At 53.5% G+C, this 20,608-nt stretch overlaps 4 protein-coding genes and 2 long non-coding RNA genes across 6 annotated transcripts in view; 3 read left to right on the top strand and 3 right to left on the bottom strand.

Moving 5' to 3' along the window:
• Positions 1-396, bottom strand: part of LOC121015994 (uncharacterized) — a 1,957-nt gene extending 1,561 nt beyond the window's left edge. The window contains exon 1 of the long non-coding RNA XR_005784071.1: positions 212-396. This is a non-coding gene — a long non-coding RNA (uncharacterized LOC121015994). The remainder of the gene's footprint in view (positions 1-211) is intronic.
• SENP3 (SUMO specific peptidase 3) overlaps positions 1-1,138 on the top strand; it is a 19,979-nt gene extending 18,841 nt beyond the window's left edge. The window contains exon 12 of the transcript XR_005784070.1: positions 833-1,138. The gene's annotated coding sequence lies outside the window, so the exon portion shown is untranslated. The remainder of the gene's footprint in view (positions 1-832) is intronic.
• On the top strand, positions 115-3,268 carry MPDU1 (mannose-P-dolichol utilization defect 1). Its single transcript, XM_040453351.1, has 7 exons — positions 115-259; positions 1,222-1,287; positions 1,472-1,604; positions 1,930-2,015; positions 2,140-2,258; positions 2,348-2,458; positions 2,557-3,268. Exons 1-7 carry the CDS (start codon positions 157-159, stop codon positions 2,677-2,679), a joined length of 741 nt encoding a protein of 246 aa, XP_040309285.1. The 5' UTR covers positions 115-156; the 3' UTR covers positions 2,680-3,268.
• Positions 3,240-5,247, bottom strand: SOX15 (SRY-box transcription factor 15). Its single transcript, XM_040453352.1, has 2 exons — positions 4,261-5,247; positions 3,240-3,620 (listed from the first exon to the last, which is right to left on the bottom strand). Exons 1-2 carry the CDS (start codon positions 4,791-4,793, stop codon positions 3,452-3,454), a joined length of 702 nt encoding a protein of 233 aa, XP_040309286.1. The 5' UTR covers positions 4,794-5,247; the 3' UTR covers positions 3,240-3,451.
• Positions 3,771-6,701, top strand: LOC121015995 (uncharacterized). The gene is made up of 2 exons (XR_005784072.1): positions 3,771-4,018; positions 5,685-6,701. It is a non-coding gene; the product is annotated as an uncharacterized LOC121015995 (long non-coding RNA).
• On the bottom strand, positions 6,315-20,602 carry FXR2 (FMR1 autosomal homolog 2). Its single transcript, XM_040453342.1, has 17 exons — positions 20,513-20,602; positions 14,698-14,750; positions 14,261-14,354; positions 13,781-13,852; positions 13,514-13,662; positions 13,188-13,281; positions 12,587-12,703; positions 9,986-10,156; positions 9,710-9,788; positions 9,271-9,380; positions 8,959-9,045; positions 8,426-8,648; positions 8,060-8,257; positions 7,767-7,967; positions 7,575-7,670; positions 7,323-7,423; positions 6,315-7,012 (listed from the first exon to the last, which is right to left on the bottom strand). The coding sequence occupies exons 1-17, from the start codon at positions 20,591-20,593 to the stop codon at positions 6,917-6,919; spliced, it is 2,022 nt and encodes a 673-aa protein (XP_040309276.1). The 5' UTR covers positions 20,594-20,602; the 3' UTR covers positions 6,315-6,916.
• Between the last annotated feature and the right edge of the window lie 6 nt (positions 20,603-20,608).

Raw genomic sequence — 20,608 nt, 5'->3', positions numbered from 1 at the left:
TCACGCTGCAGAAAGTGGGGAGGAGTAAGAAAAAGCGGGGAACAGGGGGCGGTACAGCTGAGTCGCGGGGAGGTAGGGGGCGGAGTGTCCGGAGCGCGCATGCGCACCGTACGTCAATGGCGGCCAGGAGAGACTGGCGGAAGCTAGTTTTGCAACATGGCGGCCGAGGCGGACGGCCCGCTCAAACGAGTGCTGGTGCCGCTTCTCTTACCTGAGAAATGCTACGACCAAATTTTCGTCCAGTGGGACTTGCTTCACGGTGAGTTTAATTCGGCATCCTATCAAAGTTCTGCTCGAGCGCCCTCGGCCGTAAGCGGGGCGTGACTGCGGGTTAGGTGGCCGCGACTGCGGCCCCGCAGCGCTGGGCGGAAGTCACTCCAGACCGGGCCGGAAGTGCCTCGGTCTCCTTAGAGGGAGCTCGCCATATTTGGGCGGGAGGAAGGCGGAACCACTCCTTTGTGAGGCTTGCGCTTTAGCGATGGTCCCCCCGGACCGAGGGACTCAGATTTTACAAAACAAAGTTAAAATCTGACCAAATCGTTCCAGTCTTTAATAGGTCACAATTCTTTCAGGGACCAAGTTACACTTGTTTCAAAGGCTCCTTCCATCCTCCGCTTCTGCTCTTGGTTTACTTTTGGAACAACCCGCCTTCTTACTCCGTCTGTCAGGCAGTTGCACACAAAGCCCACCTCAGGCACCAGACCCTTTAGGAGGCCTTCCCAGTCTGTTCTTGTCAGTTTCTGGTCCGCCACCGCGCTCCTGGGACACGATTTGGTCGAAGTCATGACTCCCGCTTGGCTAACCAAGCTCCTTGGGCGGGTAGAGCTTCCAGGATCGGAAGATGCGGGCCAGGGACAGAGGGTTCAGGCATGAGGGACAGGGAGACCTGTCTTTGGAATGGATCCTAGTTGTTCAGGAGAATAAAGGCTTGGAGGACCCTTGGGCATTGCTCAGCTTTTCAGTGAAGCAGTGGAGAGCCTTAGAAGTCAGAAGAGCAAGAAGTTTAGCTGTAATCTGCACGGTATAAGCTGCTTTGGAAAGTCACCTGCCTGACAGTGATAGGATTTGAAGCAGGAAGGGCCATACAGCCCAGGGCTTCCTTGTGTGGGCAGGTCAGGGTCTAAAGGAGCAGCGACAAGCATAGGAGCATGAAAATCCTTTATTTACCCCTGGCCTGGGGGCCAGGGACCTCCTTCCATGTACCCCTTTTTCTCTTCTCAGTTCCCTGTCTCAAGATCCTCCTCAGCAAAGGCCTGGGTCTGGGCATTGTGGCTGGGTCTCTGCTGGGTATGTATCTTCTCTTCTCTTCCAGTTGTGGGGATGAGGGTGGAGGGCTGAGAGGCTGTGAACTGGGCAGGTCCCTTGACCAGAACCGGGGTTAACAGGCTTCCCAGGCCACTCTGTAGCTGTTGAGTTGCACTCCCACGGGATGTCGTCTCCTCATCCCTGCCTTTCTCATCCTTTCTCTTAGTAAAACTGCCCCAGGTGTTCAAAATTCTGAGAGCCAAGAGTGCCGAAGGGTTGAGCCTTCAGTCCGTGATGTTAGAACTGGTGGCGTTGACAGGCACCATGGTCTACAGCATCACCAACAACTTCCCCTTCAGGTGAGGGGGGCTGCCCTTTACCCCCCAGGCTGAATGCTGACAACTCTAGCGGGGCGTTGGGGAGAGGCAGATGCAGGGGCAGGAAGCCTTAAGATTTCCTCCTGGAAATCTGGCCATTGTTTGTGGCCGTGATGAGAGGGAGGTGAGCCTCCCAAGAATGCCCGGGATCTGGACTGAGTCAGTCGGGTGGGGGCTGTTTGGAAACCAGTAGGGCTGTGGAGGACAGGGAGCCATCAGAAGTGTGTCCCCAGATGGACGGGCCATGGAGGCTCTCCCTGCCTCTTTCCAGGCCCGCCTTTCTTCTTCCCAACTCTTGACTCCGCAGCTCTTGGGGTGAAGCCCTGTTCCTGATGCTCCAGACAGTCACCATCTGCTTCCTGGTCCTGCACTACAGAGGACAGACTGCGAAAGGTGCTGGGGATTTACCCAAGAGCAGAGTGTGGCTCTTGGGGGCCCTGCCGGGAACTCGCGCTTGGGGAAGGAAGCCAGAGCACTGGAGAGGTTGATCGGGACTCCTTGTCTCCCCGACCCCCAGGTGTCACTTTCCTAGTGTGCTATGCACTGGTCCTGCTGGTCCTGCTGTCACCACTGACGCCCCTGTCCGTGGTCACCCTGCTCCAGGCCTCCAACGTGCCTGCTGTAGTAGGGGGGAGGGTGAGTACCGGGAGCAAGAGAAGGATATTGCATGGGGTGAGCATGGTAAGAGTTCAGATGACAGAACCGAGTCCCAATTTCCCCCCTAGCTGCTCCAGGCAGCCACTAACTACCGGAACGGGCACACAGGCCAGCTCTCCGCTGTCACGGTCTTTCTGCTCTTTGGGGGCTCCTTGGCCAGAATCTTCACCTCCGTTCAGGTGAGTGCACCTTCTGCCCTCTAGAGGGCGCTAAAACCTGGTCTCCTGGCTCTCCAGGGAGGGCTGCTCAAGTGACCCCGGCTGTCTCTCTCACCTAGGAGACCGGAGACCCCCTCATGGCTGGAACCTTCGTGGTCTCTTCCCTCTGCAACGGCCTCATTGCTTCCCAGCTCATCTATTACTGGAACGTCAAGGCCCCCGTCAAGAAGAAAAAGCAGTAGGGATGAGCCGGCTACTGGAGTCCGCTCCACGTTTCCATCCACCCACCAACCCTCAGGGTCGTGCTCATCCGAACCAGTCCGCTGGTGTGACTTTTAACCATTCATTCCACTGCAGTTGTAAAATTCTGAGCCAGTTTTAGTGGAACTGCAGATCCTTAGAAGGGGTAGGGATTTCCAGGCTGATGTTTGGCAGTTCCTGCCCGCTGTCCCGTGCATGTACTACCGGTTCGTTTATTTTGGCTGAGATTCCTCCTACTTAGGTATTCTGGGGCCAAAGTCGGCCCTGTCCTCCCCATCTCCCTACTTCCCTGATGGCCTAGAGGACAGAGTCTGGCCAGTGGAAGGAACTAGGGGTTTGCGGCCGCCTCCCTCCCTGAACCTGGTTGGGACGGTCTCCAGGACCCCAGTGCTGGGTAGGGGGTGGGGAAGGGGGACGAGAATGACTCAGGCAGGGCCCCAGGGTGGGGTGAGGAGGTTCCTGCTCTGGCAGGTCCAGGCGGAAGGGAGTGGAGGCTGCTGGTTCCTGCTGCAGTGAAGGGGAACAGAAATGGGGCAATAAAGACTCAGAGACCTGGTTTAATCATAAAAACTGTGTTTGTCCTAAAAAAAAAAATCATGTGTTGTATTTTGGGGGCAGGGTGAGGGAACCGCAGCACAGGCTTCTGAACTGTGGGCCAACAGGGTTCTAAAGAAGGGTTTGCAGCCTGGGGTGGGAGGTTCTGGGTGAAAAAGGAGAGTGAAGCCGTTCCTGGGAGGTCCATGTTCATGAGAGTTAGAGGTGGGTCAGGGGCATGGGGGTCCCTGACAGGGGAGGGTTGTACGCAGTGGGGGAGCCTGGGGGTAGGTAGGGGCTGTAGTGGGGGAGCAGCTCACCCTGGAGCCTCGGGTTACTCTGAGGGAGGGAGCACGGCGACGAGGCCTCTGGTTTGCAGTGGGAAGAGCTGCAAAGAGAGAGACACTGGGGTTAGAGAGCGCGTTCCTGGGTTGGGAGGGGCCGGCAGGGCCCCCCCCCCCCACCCCGACTCACAATTGGGGGCGGGGCGCCTCCGCTCTAGCCAACGGAGGCAGAACCTGTCACCCACGTACCCCTCTCCCTGGCTCTCCGGGCCCCACCGGGTACCGCGGGTTCAGAACCAGAGCCCAGCATGGCTTAAGAGCAGTGCAGCGGCCGTGTCGGGGCACGCTCCGGAGCCGGCTTGCGTGCTGCGCCTGCTTTCCTCTTTCGGGGCAGCAGGCCAGGAAGGGGCAGAGTTGGGCCTGGCCTCTCCTTGCCCCGCGGGCTGGGAGCGGAAGCCGGGTCACGGGAGGGCCAGAAGCGGGGAGGAAACGGGAAATTCAGGTAACTAGAACGTGATCACGTCCGGGGGAGGGGGGGGATGTCCTGCGGGGCTGCCCCTATCGGGCCAGGATGGAAACATCTTTCAGGGAAACCTGGGCCACCAGAGCGCTCCCGGCCCAGGCTTCACGGGGCACTGGGGGTGGGGTGGGTGGGTGTGCCCCCGGTCTCTCCTGGGAACGACCTCTGCACGGGGCGTACTCGGGGCCCCTGCCCGTCCCTCACCGCGCGTCCCAGGCACTCACCCGTAACCGGCAGGCAGGTAAGCTGTCGAGTAGTTGGGCGGCTGGTACCCAAAGCCTCTGCTCCCCTGCGTGGTCGCGTACCCGGGACCCCAGACCGGCCCGCCGCCAGCCACGCCGCCGCCTCCCTGGCCAAAGTGGGGCGGCCCGGCGGCCGCGCTCTTGGTCTTGCGCCGAGGCCGGTACTTGTAGTCGGGGTAGTCGCGCAGGTGCCGCGCCCGGAGCCGCTTGGCCTCTTCCACGAAGGGCCGCTTCTCGTCCTCGCCCAGCAGCTTCCACTGCGCGCCCAGGCGCTTGGAGATCTCCGAGTTGTGCATCTTTGGGTTCTGCTGCGCCATCTGGCGGCGCTGCGCGGAGCTCCACACCATGAACGCGTTCATGGGTCGCTTCACCTTCTCCAAGGGAAGCCCCCCGGACACCACCGGACTGCCGGCGCCTTCCCGCTCCTGGCAGCCCGAGGACGAGTTGGTAGGAGCAGCGGGAGCGGGCGGCTCCAAGCCCCAGGCCTGGTCGTGTGAAGAGCCCGGAAGCGCCATGGGGGCCGGTGGGGTGCAGGGAAGGCTTTAGAGGGCGTCCTACACGCCCTCCCCTCCAAAGTGAAACGCTGATGCCCAGGACCGGTGTCCGGATGATGGAAGGGTCTCCCTAGTCTGGAGTCGTCCCAGAGAAACTCACGGCCTTAAGAAGTATACACGTCGTCCCCAAGTTCAGAGTCTTTAGAATGGAGCGCCTGCTCCCAACCAATCAGGCACCCTCTGGAGAGCCAGGCGCTAAATCCGCTGCCCCGTACCCCGCAGGGGAGGGGATGCCCTCTCCGACCCTTGAAGCCGCGGGGTCCCGGACCCAGCCCGCTGCCCCGCGGTCGCGCTCCCGGTCCCTGGAGTCCCGCGGCCGGATCGCCGCAGCCCCTCTCACCTGGCCTCGGCGTCTGTGGCTGGCGGGTGGGCCAGGCCGGGAACAGCTTTTAGCCAGACTCCTCCCCACTCCCTCCCAGCAGACCGCGCCTCCTTAAGGGCGCCAACGTTCCCCCTCCCTTAGGCAAACCCAGGTGTCCCGGGCCTCCCAGCCCCCAACGCTCCCCCTGGGGCACCACGCCCCCTCCCCACCCAAGACCCAGATGTGGAGCCTTCCGCCCCTGGTAGCTCTGATCCGCTTCCCCTCCCTTCTTGAGCTTTGGCAATTTAAAGTCAATTTTTTGGCACAATGGGATCAAGCACAGGAGAATCAAAAGCCCTCAGGGTCACAATTGAGCCTGGAGGAAGCTGGGAACACCCCACCCCCTACCCCAAACCCTTTTCTAGTGCCTACTGCTCCTCCAAACCCCTGACCTGGCCCTGGGGCAAGAAAGGCAGTCGGGAGGCAGGCCATTTTTGTTTCCTGAGTCATCCCAGCAGGTGCTCAAGTGATGATTCAGCCCCTTTCTCCAGGTGAGAAAACTTCAATCCTCCCAACTCCAGCCCCCAAACCGTGGTTTCTCCACTGCCTGTTGTATCTCCAAGCCGGAGTCTGAAGGCAGGGAGCCAGGGACCCCAAGACAACCCACCCCCAGGACTGAGCAGTCAGCAGCGTGGATGCCAGAGAAAAAGCCTGCATCCAGAGCAGAGAACCAGCAGGAGCGAGAGAGCTGGCCACCTAAGTCGCAGAGGCTGTCGTGAGGGAACCCTGCTCCCCATCCCGCCCCAGGCCCAGCCCAAGCCCCAGGCCTCAGGTAATCGGATTAAACAGCCGGCCTTGGCTCTCAGCAGAAACGGGCTGGAGCCCGAGCGCAGAGCAGCCCTACCTAGCCTGCTGTGACTCAGGGTAAAGGAGTGGCCCAGCTCTCCTACCAGCAACCCTGGGGGAGGGGAGCAGCCAGAAGCCACAGGCCACGGTCCTCTGGACTTGAAGGCGACCGGGGCCTGGAGAACCTAGGAATGTCAGGAATTCCCAGAAGTAGACAATCTTTGGAACCCTAGAGAAGCCAGGTGTGGAGAAAACGGAAATGAGGGCCCGGGCAAGTCAAGCCTAGAGAAACCGATGTGCCAAACTTGGCACAAGGAAGGCGCGAGAACCACAGAGCCATTTGGATTTTTTTATTCTCTTTTTAAATACTGTACAGTGAAAAATAAATACGCCTTCTCATCCACCAGACAAGGTTGGTCCCCCCTCCCCTGGGGGACCTTGTCACCCCCCTTCATACACACCCCTGGTTCTACTCCAAAACCTTCCCCGTGCCTCCCACCCACTTATACCCTTACTATCCCCGTCTTCCACAGTGATGAGGCCCCAGAAATGGGGGGTACAGGATGGGAGGAGGGATAGCAGGGGAGCCCCCCTGAACTGTCAAATCTGGGTGGATCAAGGAGCACCCCGCACCAGCAGGCGGAGAATGGGGGTGTTCAGAGAGATCGGGGCATTGGAGGATAAAGGCACATCCAGTCTGATGGGAAGGAGAGAGGCTCCCCTCACCCTGGGGGTAAGGGTGGACAAGAGGGAGGGGGGTATGACCCTGTTACACACCCCTCCACGAGCTCCTGGAGGTTGAGGGGGGACCCAAGCTGCTGTGCCACCCCCCTCCCCCCTAGATAAGAGCAGCTCCAGCGCAGGTCAGTCGGGCCTGTGAGGCCATGGTGTTGGGCAGCAAGCGAGATGGAGAAGGGAGGGATGCGGGCTGGAGGTTTTATGAAACCCCATTCACCAAACTACCCAACTCCAGGGGGGCGGAGAGCTCCCCGTTCTCTGAGGGGCCCTTAGGAAGCTTGCTGACAGAGTCGCCCTGGGGAGGAAGTGGGAGAGGGAGGATGGTCAGTAGAAATTCAGGTAAGACATCCCTCACCATCCTAGTGCTGTGGCATCTGGCGCCCCAACGGCTAGTCCCGAGCGGAGGCTCTAATAACTCTTACAAGAGTCCAGAAGCACCTTAACAAACCTCCCTCTGTCCTGCTCAAACTCTCCACTATTCTAGACGGCGGTCTAGACTCCGGACATCGCTTCCTCTGCGATTTAGCAAGAGGTTCCTTTGCGAATTCCTTGTGCCCGCCCAGCAGAGAAAAGGAGGTGGGCTGAATGACGTCTTGCCCGCCTACCTTCTGTCCTGAAAGAGAGTCCTCGGAGGGTTTAGTGCGTTCCAGGGGCGGCCGCTGGCGGCTCTGAGACTCTGCTCGGGAGATGTAGTCAGCCACAGTCACTGGGAAAGGCAGAGGACCAAGAGTTTCAGAAGGAACCAGGTGTCCAGCTCCCGGACACCCGCCAGACCCCAACCCCCCGTTTTCATACGGTGGGAGGCGGCCCGTTCTCTCAGCTCCGAGGAAGGACGCCGGCACCCAGTGTGAGCTGACCTGGCTGCCGGTCTCCACTGATGGAGCCATCGGTCCTGTTCCCACGGTTACGGCGACGGCGGCTCCGGTTCCGACGCTGGGGTCTTGACTCGTCTTCTGTGGGACAGAGAAAACCCAAGCCGTGCACCTCATCTCCCACACCTCCGTTCCTGCCCAGCTCGAACTCTTTGAGACCCCAGGCAGAGCCCTTACCCAGGCCATTCTCCGTCATGCTGGGCCCGTCCGATTCCAGGCCTCCGTCCATGACGGTCCTGTCGTCATCTGTGCGGCGGCGGCGGGAGCGGCGGCGCCTGGCGCTTGCTGGGGGGGGTTCCCCGGGCTCTGAATCAACCGGCGGCTCTGGTTCAGACGTGTCCAGTAGGCTGTAGGGGTTACTGTCTGGATCTTTCAGCACTGGTTACAGGAAGAGGAGAACCTGCTCATCACGTGTCCATCATTTTCCCTTTCGGCCGACGCGCTCGAACCCGGGTGTCTGATACTGGTACCTGAGCTAATAGACGAAGCGTTGTGTCTTGTGGCGGGCCGGGGGGCGGGTGGGGGCCCCCTACCCCGGCCCCCAGTCGGCCGCCTCCGGCTTTCTTCCCCCCGGGTTGGGGGGTCCCGGTCACCAGGCCCGGCTCTGTTGGGCTCCTCCCTCTTCTCGGACTCCGTCTCAGAAGCTGTGGATGGGTCTGAGCTGGGGCCTGAAGGACACAGCGGGCTTCAGTCAGGGTCACTCACCCCACCCCTCCCACTCACAAGTCCCCCCGCCAACCGCATCTTCAATGTGTCCATCGCCCTTCCCTGGAGATTCCGCCCAGGCCCCTGCTTCTCCAAGGCCCACCCCTGTTCACCTCCCGCAGCCGTCTTACCGTAGGCGGGACCGCCCGTCCTCCGGCCGCGGCCCCGGCCCCCATAGCTGCCCCCGTAGGTTCGGGTGGTGTGGAGGGAAGAGGAGGAGCTCTCATCCGTGGTATAGCCGGCCTTGTCACTGCCACCGCTGCCGCGCCCGCTCCCGGGAGGGCGGAAGCCCAGCCCTATCTGGCGAAGCTGTTCGTCAATCTGCAGCCTCTCCAAGCGAAGCTGCTCCACCTCCTGGTTGGGTGGGAGATGGAGAAAGATACCGAAGGGGGAACAGACGTGAGCTCGACGACCAATCCTCACTCAGGCTTCTGCGCCCTGACCATCCCCATACACCTAAACTCTCGGGAATGCAAGACGGAAGACACTGGCTAAGCAAGGAAGATTCTGCGGTCCAACCCTACAGCCCCAGATCTCCGTTCAGTGCTTTCTGTTCTACTCAAGATACAAACTGGGCGTCACAACTGCTAACTTTATCCACCAGTAGCCTTCGTCTCCTTCCTACACCCAGATCTTTCCCGTCCCAGGCTTCCGGCTCGGGTACCTGAAGGTAGGAGAGATGATATTCCAGCAGAGCCTGGGCATTACTGATATTCTCCCGGGTGCCAACAAATATGAAGGGAACCATGCCCTGCGCGGCAGAGAGGACGGGAGGGTTAGGAGGGTCGATGCGAGTAGTAAGTCCACCCTGGCCCCTCCGGAAGCTCAGCCAGTGGGACCACTCTGGGCTCTGCATCTTCTGGAGGACACAAGTCCCCATCCTCCACCCCTAGAGATCCGGGCCCACGGAGAAGGGGCTCTGCGAACAACCCCACCTACTCCTGGAAACCAATCTCTAGATGCAGACGCCCCGTACCTCCTCCCTGGGGTTCTTCTTGTCATTGTCACCTTCTACGCGAACCCTCACCACACCAGATTTATCCACAATCTCCTGGATCACTTTCCCGTTCTTCCCAATCACTTTGCCTGAATGGGTAAAGGAGGAATTAGGCCTTTTTTTTTTTTTTTTCAACAGAAAAGAAAAAAAGTAAAAACAGATCAACAGTTTTCCAGTTTCTATATATGGATTTGGTTTAAGTATTCTCCTGCTTCTAAGTCTCTGGTGAGTTTTCACAGGACAAAAGTTTACGATCCCTGGAAATCTGTTCTTCCATTTCCCTCAATCCTACAAGACTGCTGGCTCTGTCCTTGTGAAACTGGGAGTCCGCAGGGAGGCGCCAAGCCTAGAACCCCTTTAGGGAATCTCACACCGAGCCCCACCTGTATTCTTTTATCTGCACACACCCTCAACTCACCAACAAGGTTCCTGGGCACTTGCACGGAGTCCTCCGAAAACTCCAGGTAGCTTCGGGCCTGTCGGCACGCCTCAGGAGTCTACAGAGAGCAGCGGGGAGCAGTTACTCACACAGGGGCCCTGGATCTCAATCGTCTTCCTGCCACCCTCTGCCTTTGGGAAAGCATGCTGCCACCAAGTCAGAGAAGGCGGTGGACAGGACTCAGGCTTCCTTGCCACCTCACCCTTTCTTCTCTCTACCCCCAAGCCACCTAAGCAACAGCTGGCTTTTGCTGACCTCCCCATAGATGCGGAAAGTGCAGGTCTCTTCACCCAACTCAATGGCGGTCACCCCAGGTACTTTTCGGGCCTGCTGGATGTTGGCACCGTGAGTCCCAATCGCCAGTCCCATCAGGTCCTCTCGCACCGTGAACTCCTCCTGGAAGGCTGCCGCCAGCTGCTTACTTGTCTGAAAGGAAAAGGTGCTGCCGGATCCCTGGTGGTGGAACCCCACACACCCGTCCCAGGCACCTGACGCTCGGCATGACTTCGATGGAGAGAAAAACGTATGGAAACAAGTCAGAACTACCCCAGATCCACTGACCCCAGGACCTGCACAGAGAATTCGGGAATCTTTCATTCCACTCCTACCTTGCAGACACCAATGGCCTGGCGGGGAGAGGAGGTAAATGAGGGCAGAGTTTGGCTGGCAGCCGCCAAAGTTCTGGATTTGGCTCTAACATGATCTGGCTATGTGATCCTAAACAAAACACGCTCTCTGCGTCTCTATTCTGTCATCTGCTAAACGATTACACCTGACTTACCCCATTCCCAGACTAGCAAGAGGATTAAATAAAGTCAGTGAGAAAGGACCTTTCACAAGGTAAATGCAAGGCTAAGGAACTACTGTTACCTTAACCAAACTATTATCAACCCCCAAAATAAAACCCGACAAGTGGAGTAGAAAGCAGGGGTTGAGAAAGCAGGAAAGGAGCCGTGGACCACCACACGACCTCATTTCGCAACCTGCTCTTAGACACCTGGGTACCAGGGCAGGAAGACAGGGAAGGTTCTAGAAGAGGGAGTCCTAGGTAGGAAGCCCCAAACAAGAAAGATTTCTGAAAAGGGACATTCTACTTCCTACTTCCACGACAGATGAGGTTGTGCTACGGCAACGACTTACACTGAGGCAAAAAGAGAAAGCTGAATAAAAGGGACTACGTTGGGCATTCAAAATAAAAGAGTTAGGGAGGGAAGAAGAGGATTTACAATGATTTACAAATGTCCTCTAGAGAAGTTTGCCAAGGGTTTTATTTCTTAGACGGCCTGATGAGTACATGGGCACTTGTATTTTTTTCCTTTGCAATGTTTCAAAACAATTAGAAAAAAAAAAAAGGCCAAAAAATAAGAGCAATTCTCTCAAAAACAAAGACATGCTCCTATTCTTTTTTTTAAATGTTTAATTTTGAGAGAGAAGAGCACACATGCACACATGAGGGACAGGCAGAGAGAGGGAGGGAGACAGAGGATTCGAAGTAGGCTCCGTGCTGAGCAAAGAGCCCGATGTGGGGCTCAAACCCACTAACCTCGGGGTCATGACCTGAGCCAAAGTCGGACGCTTAACCGAGTCACCAAAGCACCCCTATTTTTTTAATTTAACTTTTAATGTTTTTATTTATTTTTGAGAGAGAGCAAGACAGAGTGTGAGCAGGGGAGGGACAGATAGAGAGGGAGACACAGAATCCAAAGCAGGCTCCAGGCTCCGAGCTGTCAGCAGAGAGCTCCATGCAGGGCCCAAATCCACAAGCTATGAGATCATGACCTGAGCCCAGGTCGGACGCTTAACCAACTGAGTCACCCAGGTGCCCCCCCACCCTTTTTTTTTTTTTTTTTTTTTTTTTGAGTAAGCTCCACGCCCAACGTAGGGCTTGAACTCACAATCCTGAGATCGAGTCGGATACTCTACTGACTGAGCTAGCCAGGCGCCCTGTTCCTATTCTTAAGACCTTGCACATATGGCTAACTTAGTATCCGGCACACTTTGTCACACTGATCAATACACCCAGGTCCTAGGAGAGTCGAACAGTCTACTTTCGGTCACCAGAGAATCTGCTCGCTGGGACCTGGAGCAGACAGAATTTGTATCATCTGGGGGAAAAGGTGAATTTTTAAGTGCCAGTGCTCTGAGTAGCATCCCTGCAAAAGTGAAAGATTAGCATGATCCAGAATTTGTTCAAGCTCAGAGAAAAGCCTCCCCAAAAGCTCAGTTCTCTTGATAAATGGAAACACACACCCACCCTGCTTGTTTAGGACAGTATACTGCCTAAGGAAAGAGAATCTGACCATAAGATATCAGAACTGGAAAAGACCTTGTAGGAATATTCTAGTCTAACTACCTCATTATCACAGATGGAGATAAAGCCCACAGAAATCAAATGATCTGCCAAAGGCCAATATTTGACAAAACAAGACTTGGGATTCCAAGTCCAGTGGTCCTTCCAGCGTACAAATGGTTCTCACATATATCCTGCAAAGCATTTTGATTCCCAGAAGGGATATGGGGGAGGCTGGTGGAAGTCCAAGCCACACCCCCTCTTCTACTTTTAGACAGAGCTGCTCTGATTGATGTGTTTTATGCATTGCGTTTTCAAGTAAAATTTCACTTGACCAAAAGGTCCCACAGTGAAGAAAAAAGTTTGAGAACAACTGTACTATTATAACACGACGGAGCTCTGCCATCTGGAGGAGTCTGGGATAACACAGTAGACGCAAGTTTAACGGCCCAGAAAGACCTTAGTCTTTCTATTCTGTAAACACAAGAGCATGAGTGAAGGATGGAGGTGGGACAGGGGGAGGACAACAATACCATTCAGCAGGAAAAAGTGGAGCCAGAACTCACCTCTAGGTGTTTGGTAGCTTCTTCGTTGCGGGACATGAGTAGCAGTTTGGTGCGCAGGCTTCGAAAATGCATATCACCCAACAGGGACGCCCGCTTCACGGGAGCCTCTGTGGTTGACTGGAAGAAACCAATGGAAAAGTCATTTAAAAAAAGACTGAATACACACTGGGGGAGAGCCAAGAGCTGGGATATCCGGATGCCTGAATATCTAGCAAAGGATAGGTGGTATGAAACTAAGCTAAGGAAGAGAAAAATCATTGTCCGTCTCACAAGGGCCTACTATCTGAGGACCTAGGGGAAGTGATTTTAGGGAGCAAGCAGAGCTGAGAACCGTACAGTCTACTTGAGTCCAAATACGCAAGGGAGGGTCCAGCCCAGATGGCAATACAATAGACAGGTTAGAAAAATAAATGATGGTCCTACACGAGGGAAAACTAGGGAAACGTGGGCTACTGGGCCCTTGGGGGTCAGGAACAATAAAGTCTCCTTTGACAAGTAAATATAAGCACCTCTGAGCCCCTTCCTTTCTGCAAAGGAGTTAAAAAGGTAGAAGGAAAAACTGCTAAAAGGGCTTACGTGAAATTCAGGTGGAGTAACTCACCAGAATGAAGAGCTCACTATTTGTGATGTTAAGAAAGATGCAGTTCGCTCCCAGCGCTTTCTTGAACTCTTTATGGACGTTTTCATTTGAGCAGCTGCAGAGGAAGAGATGAGCGCTCAGAGGCGCAGAGCAGGGTGCAGTCAGAGGCTCAGGGAAGAGGGGGGATGACGAAAACGAGAAAAGATGAAGGACTGAAGTAGAGAACAGGGATGGAGAGAGGAACTGGGAGCAGAAGGGGCTCTGGAGAAGACAGGATGGAGAGCGCTGGGAGAAATCAGGGCGGAGGAGGAATGTCAAGGGGCCCCCTCCCGACACCAATAACTCACGCCTCTCTCAGATCCTCAGGCACGGCCATGGTCACTTTGAAGAAGCTGCCTTTGGTTGCAAGAGGATTGGGATTGACTGGCCGGAGCCGCTCCAGGGTGACAATCTCATTGTAAGTGGCATCACAGGCAGCATATTCGATGACATAGAACTGGCAGAAAGGGAGAAAGAATGGAGAAGTTGGGGATGACCTGAGCACCTGTCTCCCACCCTTCTGTGACCACGGTCTTTGCCTCAACAGCTCTCCAAGGGCCTCCGAGTCAACTCACATCTCCCTTCATCATCCGCACCCTGGCCAGCCACCAGCCGCAAGGTTCCTGTTCGTTGGCTCGAGAATAAACCTGAAGAAAAGTTGAAAATAAAAGACTTACTGAGGACCATCCCCAAACATCACGAGTTGAAGAAGCATTCAGACACCTGACTGGCGCGCTACGCCAAGACAAAGGAAACTAGAGGAAGGAGCAAACTAAAAATCAGACTGTGATTTTACGTGCCGTTACCATAGAAGGAGGAAAAGTGACTCCTCGAAACTGGGAAGCCCCTGAGAGTCTGGTTGGACACACAGTGACAGGGAACCGGTGCATTTCACTTTCTCACAGGCCACCGGGCTGGGTGTAGCGGCTCAGCATGGAGAGGGAAGGAGAGTGAACCAAGCAGTAAGGAGCCTAGGGTACTAGTATCAGGGCAAGGAAGGTGGCAGAATCCTGGGAAAAGGGACATCTCGAAAGGGTGGGCCCCGTGGCCCTTACCTCAACCTCATCCCCTTCTGTGATCTCTTTATTATAGTCAGCTGGAGGCGGTAGCCGGACGTCCCCAAAGGGAATCTGTCTCTCACTCTGCCAGCTGCAAGGGAAACCGTGACATGAAAGCCATTCGGGCCAATGTGGTTGCCCGTTTTTTCAGGAGGGGGTTATGGCCTCTTCTGGGCAATTGCCACCTTCTCTGGTGATCAGAGGCTAAATTCCAGGTCCTCCTCCATACTGGTGTCTTCTGTCACTTGCTAGCACCTAAATACTAGGTCAAATGTCCCCCACCCTCACCTGGGATCCACAGAAGTTGACCGCCCCTCCCCCAAAGCCCTGGCTCTCTCCCACCTATTACAGGCCTCATAGGACTCAGCCACCCCTTCTTCTCCACTCTCCTTCTAGGACCCAGTATGCTGCATTCTCTATTCCCAAGGTCTTACTTGTTTTCAAAGAAGATGGTGACAGAGTCTTCATGGACATCCTTCACAAAGCCCTAGAATGGATTTTAGGACAAATTAGATGAAAGAAAGAAAAGAAAGAAGAAAGAAAAGAAAAGAAAGGAAAGGAAAGGGAAGGAGGAAAGGAAGGAAGGAAGGAAGGAAGGAAGGAAGGAAGGAAGGAAGGAAGGAAGGAAGGAAGGAAAAGGAAGCGAAAGAGAGAAAGAAAATGACAATTTACCTCCACTGTGGCCATCAAGGGAACAGAGATATTTAGAGGCTGTTACCTAGAGTATTAGATGGGGACAGAAGCAATCTAAAGATAGGGCCGGAAAAACCTGTACTGGGGAAAAAGTACGAAATGTTGGGATAGAGACAAAGGACATGGTACTGGCATGGAAAGAAAAGTGGCAAAATCCACAAATAAGATGAGACAGAAGTTAAATAGAAGGGGGACAAACCACCTCCATCAGAACAGCTTGGAAACCGATGCGATGGTCTAGCATGGCTCCCACAGGGGCCTCCCTATCTGTCTGTCTCCTGTTGTGCTGAGCAACTTGCCAGAGTTCAATTAAAATACCAACAACACTCAGCAGGGCTAAGAATATCCCATGAGACAGTGTGAGGCTGTCCTGGAACACCTAGAGGACATCAGGATCCGCCAAGAGAGAGAAGGGTCTAGAGCCCCGATGCAGCAAGAGACCTGAGCAAACTTGGTGCCTTCACGGCTGGGTCCTAAGTGGATAATCAGAACACTGGTGTTCAAAACGATGAACACAATTTACAGAAGGAAAAATCGTGACTTAAGTGATGTGAGATTCTGGAACCCTAGACCGTGATACACTGCTATGAATATGAAAAGGATAAAATTCGTAGAAAACCCCAATCTTGAGATCATGACATGGGAGAGGAACAGGGATGACGGACTAGCTGGTCCACTTCCTACTGCCTGTGTCCTCACTGAAGAGGCCAAGGCTGTGTGTTCCCCCATTTTTCTACCTTCTCTCTCGATTTTTCACATACTCAAAATGAGGGACTGACTCTGAAAGTCTAACTGATCAATCTGTTCTTTTACAATTGAGCTTTTAGTTTCCTAAGAAACCTTTGCCTAATCTAAGGCGACAAGGTTTTCTTATATTTCTTCCTCTGAAGTTTCATAGTTTTTATTTTACATTTAGGTTTGTGATCCACTTTGAGTTGAATTCTGCATATGGTGCGAGATATGATCAAAAGCCATTTTTTATCCATGAATAGCCAGTTATTTGAACACCATTTGTTGAAAAGACTACCCTTTCGCTACTGAATTGCCTTTTCACTTTAGTTCAAAAATCAGGAAGTGCAAATTAATTTATTAATGACAGAAAGCAGATCCATGATTGACAGGGAACTTTTGGCAGTGAAGGAAATATCTTGATTGTGGTCACGGTCTGACATAGATCTATACAGATATTTAGGCAGATATATGTATGTCAAAACTTGAACAAACTATATTTTGAATACAGGTACTTCACTGCTTATACCTCAATAAAGCTGTTTTTAAAAATTAGGGGTTTCAGGGGCACCCGGGTGGCTCAGTCGGTTAGGCGTCCAACTTCGGCTCAGATCATGATCTCACAGGCCGTTAAGTTCGAGCCCCGCATCGGGCTCTGTGCTGACAGCTCAGAGCCTGGAGCCTGCTTTGGATTCTGTCTCCCTCTCTCTCTGCTCCTCCCCCACTCATGCTGTCTCTCTGTCTCTCAAAAATAAAATAAAACATTAACAAAAAAATTTTTTTAATAAAAATTTAAAAATTAGGGGTTTCAAAAGGCTAATGCACAAGAACTATTCCCGAGCTTTGCAGCTAGGCACAAAAGCTGAGCTCAGGAGAGAAAATACCAAAAATGCAGACTCGTCTCCCTCGCACCTCCAAGAACTGGTCAATCACATTTTACTGTACTGCTGTTTCCTTACGGTGGGAAAAGCGAAATCCAGATTTCACTCTCGATACCGATACCGGCTGACCACCCTTCCCTTCTTTCGGCATAGATCTTATGACACCTTCCTACTGTCCAGGGAATTTAGTACTCCCGGGGCTGCCTGGGCTCTTCCTCACCTGTACTTTACTCTTCTCTGTCATTCCCCTCCCCAGACAGGTTTTCTCCACTCTTCATTCAGCTCCATCAATACCCACTCCTACTATTCTCCATGCCAAGTCTTCTGACACAGTTTTGCCCCTCAGTTATTTGCCCAAGTCCTTCTTGCCTTTTGGGTCCTCCTCCCATAAGCACTCACACTGCATCTCTGGCTTCCCTCTTCTTTTCTCCCTTTATGAGGGTCTGTCTGGATTTCTAGAGACATTTCAACCGGCCTCTTCTGCTGACTTTATCCAATTCTTTGTCCAAAACGTCTATCTCCAAGCTTGAAAAATAGTGTGAGAGTGAGATCTATTCTCAAAACATTTAGGGATGAGATACAAGGCAGTGGAAGAGACAGAAGAAGAGAACCACTTGTCTTCTCCCTTGGGAAGAGGTTCCCACTCCTAGATATACTCACCCACAAAAGATATGCCTACAGCCCTAATCCAGTTCTCCCCCAATATGTCAGGGTTGGCCCTCAGGCAGAAGTAGCAATCCCTGTGTTTTCAGCTACCATCATCCCCAAGGCAGAAACGTAGAGCTCAGAAATGGAGTTTCTCTACACATTACTCAGCAGTTCAACCAAATGCCACACACTCTTATACTTCCAGGGTCTTTTTCCTTCAAATATTCTCCCAAACAAGCTTGCTCCTCGACTTCATATTCCAACCCAGTCTCTGCTCCTTACTCTCACCTGCCATCACCGGTCTGTTTTCCTCCAAAGATACCAGTGGAAGAAGGTGAGCTCCCAGTTCTGCTCAGTCCATGCTCATTAAGAAGATAAGCAGGTGAGGGCAGGAGCAGGTGAGTCAATCTCTACAAGGCCAACTAGATGCAAAGATGACTCAATTCGGCGGCCATGGCATATCGTGGCTTTGGCTTATAGGGCCTAGGACCAGACAGAAGAGTGACCCAGGTTTCTCGATGCTTGGTTCCTCAGATTACAAAGTATGCAATTAGCCCTCACGTCCATCCTAGTCCTGGGCTCTGAGAGGAGAGACTTCTGGGAGAAAAGCAGGCAGGGCCTGTGTAAAAACCACAGGTTGAGGCTGAGGATGCTAAATTTCTTGAGAAAGGAATGGAAATTTGGGTACCCAGGCAAGGCCTGGGAACTTGCTAACTGTGCCCTGAAAGGTGAACAGACATTTCATCTGAGAGTACAGCTCAGAGAATAAAATACACTTAAGAGCCGGAAGAGAAGACTTGGCGGGATAGCTACAGGAGAAGCGAGGGCCCAGACCCGACCTCTGTCCTAACTTGGAGGATCAACAGCAGGACCCAATTCTAAGACAGGAGAAAGGGGCCTTCCCAAATTCATAATTCTAGAAACATGGTAAACACTCTTTGACCCACACCAAAGTTTGCTGAGTCATGAGTATTAAATCAGTAGCAAGGTCAGAATGGCTAAGTATCTATATGGCACTGAAAAGTTGAAGAAAGATTAGTCTGAATTTACGGACTTGTTTGTTTTTAACTGTGCCATGGGGCACAAAATGCTAACGTGGCCCGAACAGAAAACCCACATCACCTGGCTTTCAGCTCAACTGCAAACTCTACTCTCTGATTTCAAAATATCCTCTCCCTGACTCTCCCAAGCCCATCACTGCCACGGCCCACCGCGGAAAAAAGGAAAAACTCAGAGAGAGATTTCGGTCTGACGCTTACACGTGGAGAGGGAAACGTCTCCCTTCCCATTCGTCTCACACAGTTAATCTGAACTAGATACCAATCTTTCCCAGCGATGCTTAGCTCCTCTGCTTCCTAGAACAAAAGCAAACGTCGTCTCTCAATCTCAAACACTAAGCATCACTTTTCTTGGAACCCAGAGTTTAGGAGTGGGACAGACCAGGACGAAGGACAAAACAGTGGGGAACACGGGGCTAAAATCTTAGCAGGAAGGGCCTTTCAACAAAGGTAACGCAAGTTTGAAGAAAAAGGAGACAAGAGACAGATGTATTCGATCGGAATCGGAAAGGAATTAGAGACTTTCGCCAAAGCAAACAGAAATGCTATGGAGGCAGGCTAGAAGAAAAAGTCCCATGTTAGAAAAGTATGCACAAAAAGATGACAGAAGAGATCTTCTGGGAGTTTCCTTCAGACTTGGAATAAGGTGGTTCCTGGGGGAATACACTGGAACACAGAAGTGGTGGATAAAACACCAAAGACTGAACTTGATAGGATAAGTTAAGATAGATAAGAGTAGCCAGAGGCACTGACTATAGAGAAATCTAGGGAGGGAGGCCAGGCAGAAATGCACAGGCATTTAGGGTGGGTAACAAAGGCTGCACTGAACTGATCACCTGAAGCTGGGGCAGAAACCTTCCACTACAAGGGCAAATTCGAGACCCTTTCGACCTACACGCCTTCACAGGAGAAGAGCTGGAGAAAGTCATTTCCAAGGGCACGAAGGTGGAGCGGATCTACTAAGGGAGAGAAGGCACGAAAAGAAGTGAAAGAACGGGGGCCCTTCTCCAGACCTGTGATGTTACAAGAAGCTATCTCTGCTGTTGCTCCTCAGGGCAAAATGAAAGAAGGCGGGGAAATCAGAAAAGTCTCTGCGGCGATTCCAGGCACAAAAGTCCAAAAGAGGCTCAAAATAACAACAGTCACACAAAGAAAAATTCCTGGGCGGCAAGAGGAGTCTCCCTCTGGCTTAATCTAAATGAGGGGAAGGAAAAAAAAAAAAAGTCCTAGAAAATGGATTCGGAATAAAGAAGGTGGTAGTAAAAGGAGTTGTAAGGAACCAAACAAGGACCCTTTACAACCCCCTTGTCCAAAAGAAGGCGGATCAGATTCCCAAATTGAGAGAGTCGGCCAAGAAGTCTTCCAGAAGTGGAAACCCTTAAGATCCTTAAGGAAAATCCCCACACATTCCCCCCTTCAGAGGTTACAGATGGTGAACACGAAGCCTGCACCCGCCGAGATGCGAAGAACCTACAAGAACGAGCTCAAGACATCTGAGGTCAAAATGAGATGACAAAAAGAACCCCATCGCCGTAGAACCGTAGAGCGGCTAGCCTTGGGATAAAGGGGTGGGGTAAGAGACTCGTGAAAAGATGCCACCTTACGGCTAGGAGGGAACTTGACCGGCACAACCCAGAGTGGCCGAGGTCAAAGATAGCAAATGTCACAAATGGATTCCGACCGTTTCTCCTTGGGTTGGGAGCAGAAACGTAACACGAAAGTGGGGTGAGTCTTCCAGGGCCAGGAGGCAGAGGCCTCTGTGAGGAAGATAAAAGGATCTAATATGGGACGGCCTTCCCAAGGGGGTAATAGGGAAGAAGAAAGAGAATTCTCCATGTGCTTGGACCGTGCGGAAGAGGGGGGTGGGGGGTGGGATGTGATTCAGGTCTAAGGTAGGTCTCCTACTAGGAAACGAGAAAAGTCGATGAGAAGCGGGGAAAATGGGGTCTCCCCTGCCCCCCCCCCCCCCCCGGACGCCGATCCAAGCACAATAATGAACACGGATGTTCATTCTCTCCGAGACCGGGGTCAAGAGCAGGTGTAATTAATAGAGACCAAAAATAGGAGGAAGGGGGTGAACTTCCAGAGGTCTCCCCGGGAGGGCTGCGGGTGGGAGCGTGGGTCTAAGGTTCGAAGGGCCAGGACTTCGCTCCAGAGGCGCGATCCCGCCCCACTCTCCCCCTCCCTGGCTGGGGGGAGGGCGCCGAAGACCGGTGTCCCCGGCCGGCGCGCCGCCTCACCTTGTAGAAGGCCCCGTTGGAGCCGCGCACCTCGACGGGCAGTCCCGGCTCCACGTCCCCCCCGGAGGCCAGGCCGCCCATGGCGCCGCCGCCGCC

The sequence above is a fragment of the Herpailurus yagouaroundi genome, unplaced genomic scaffold (assembly GCF_014898765.1).
Source record: "Herpailurus yagouaroundi ecotype Mexico unplaced genomic scaffold, PumYag 208, whole genome shotgun sequence".
Lineage (NCBI taxonomy): Eukaryota > Metazoa > Chordata > Mammalia > Carnivora > Felidae > Herpailurus > Herpailurus yagouaroundi.
Note: the sequence above shows the minus strand (reverse complement) of the source record. Positions and strands in the feature narration are given on the sequence as shown.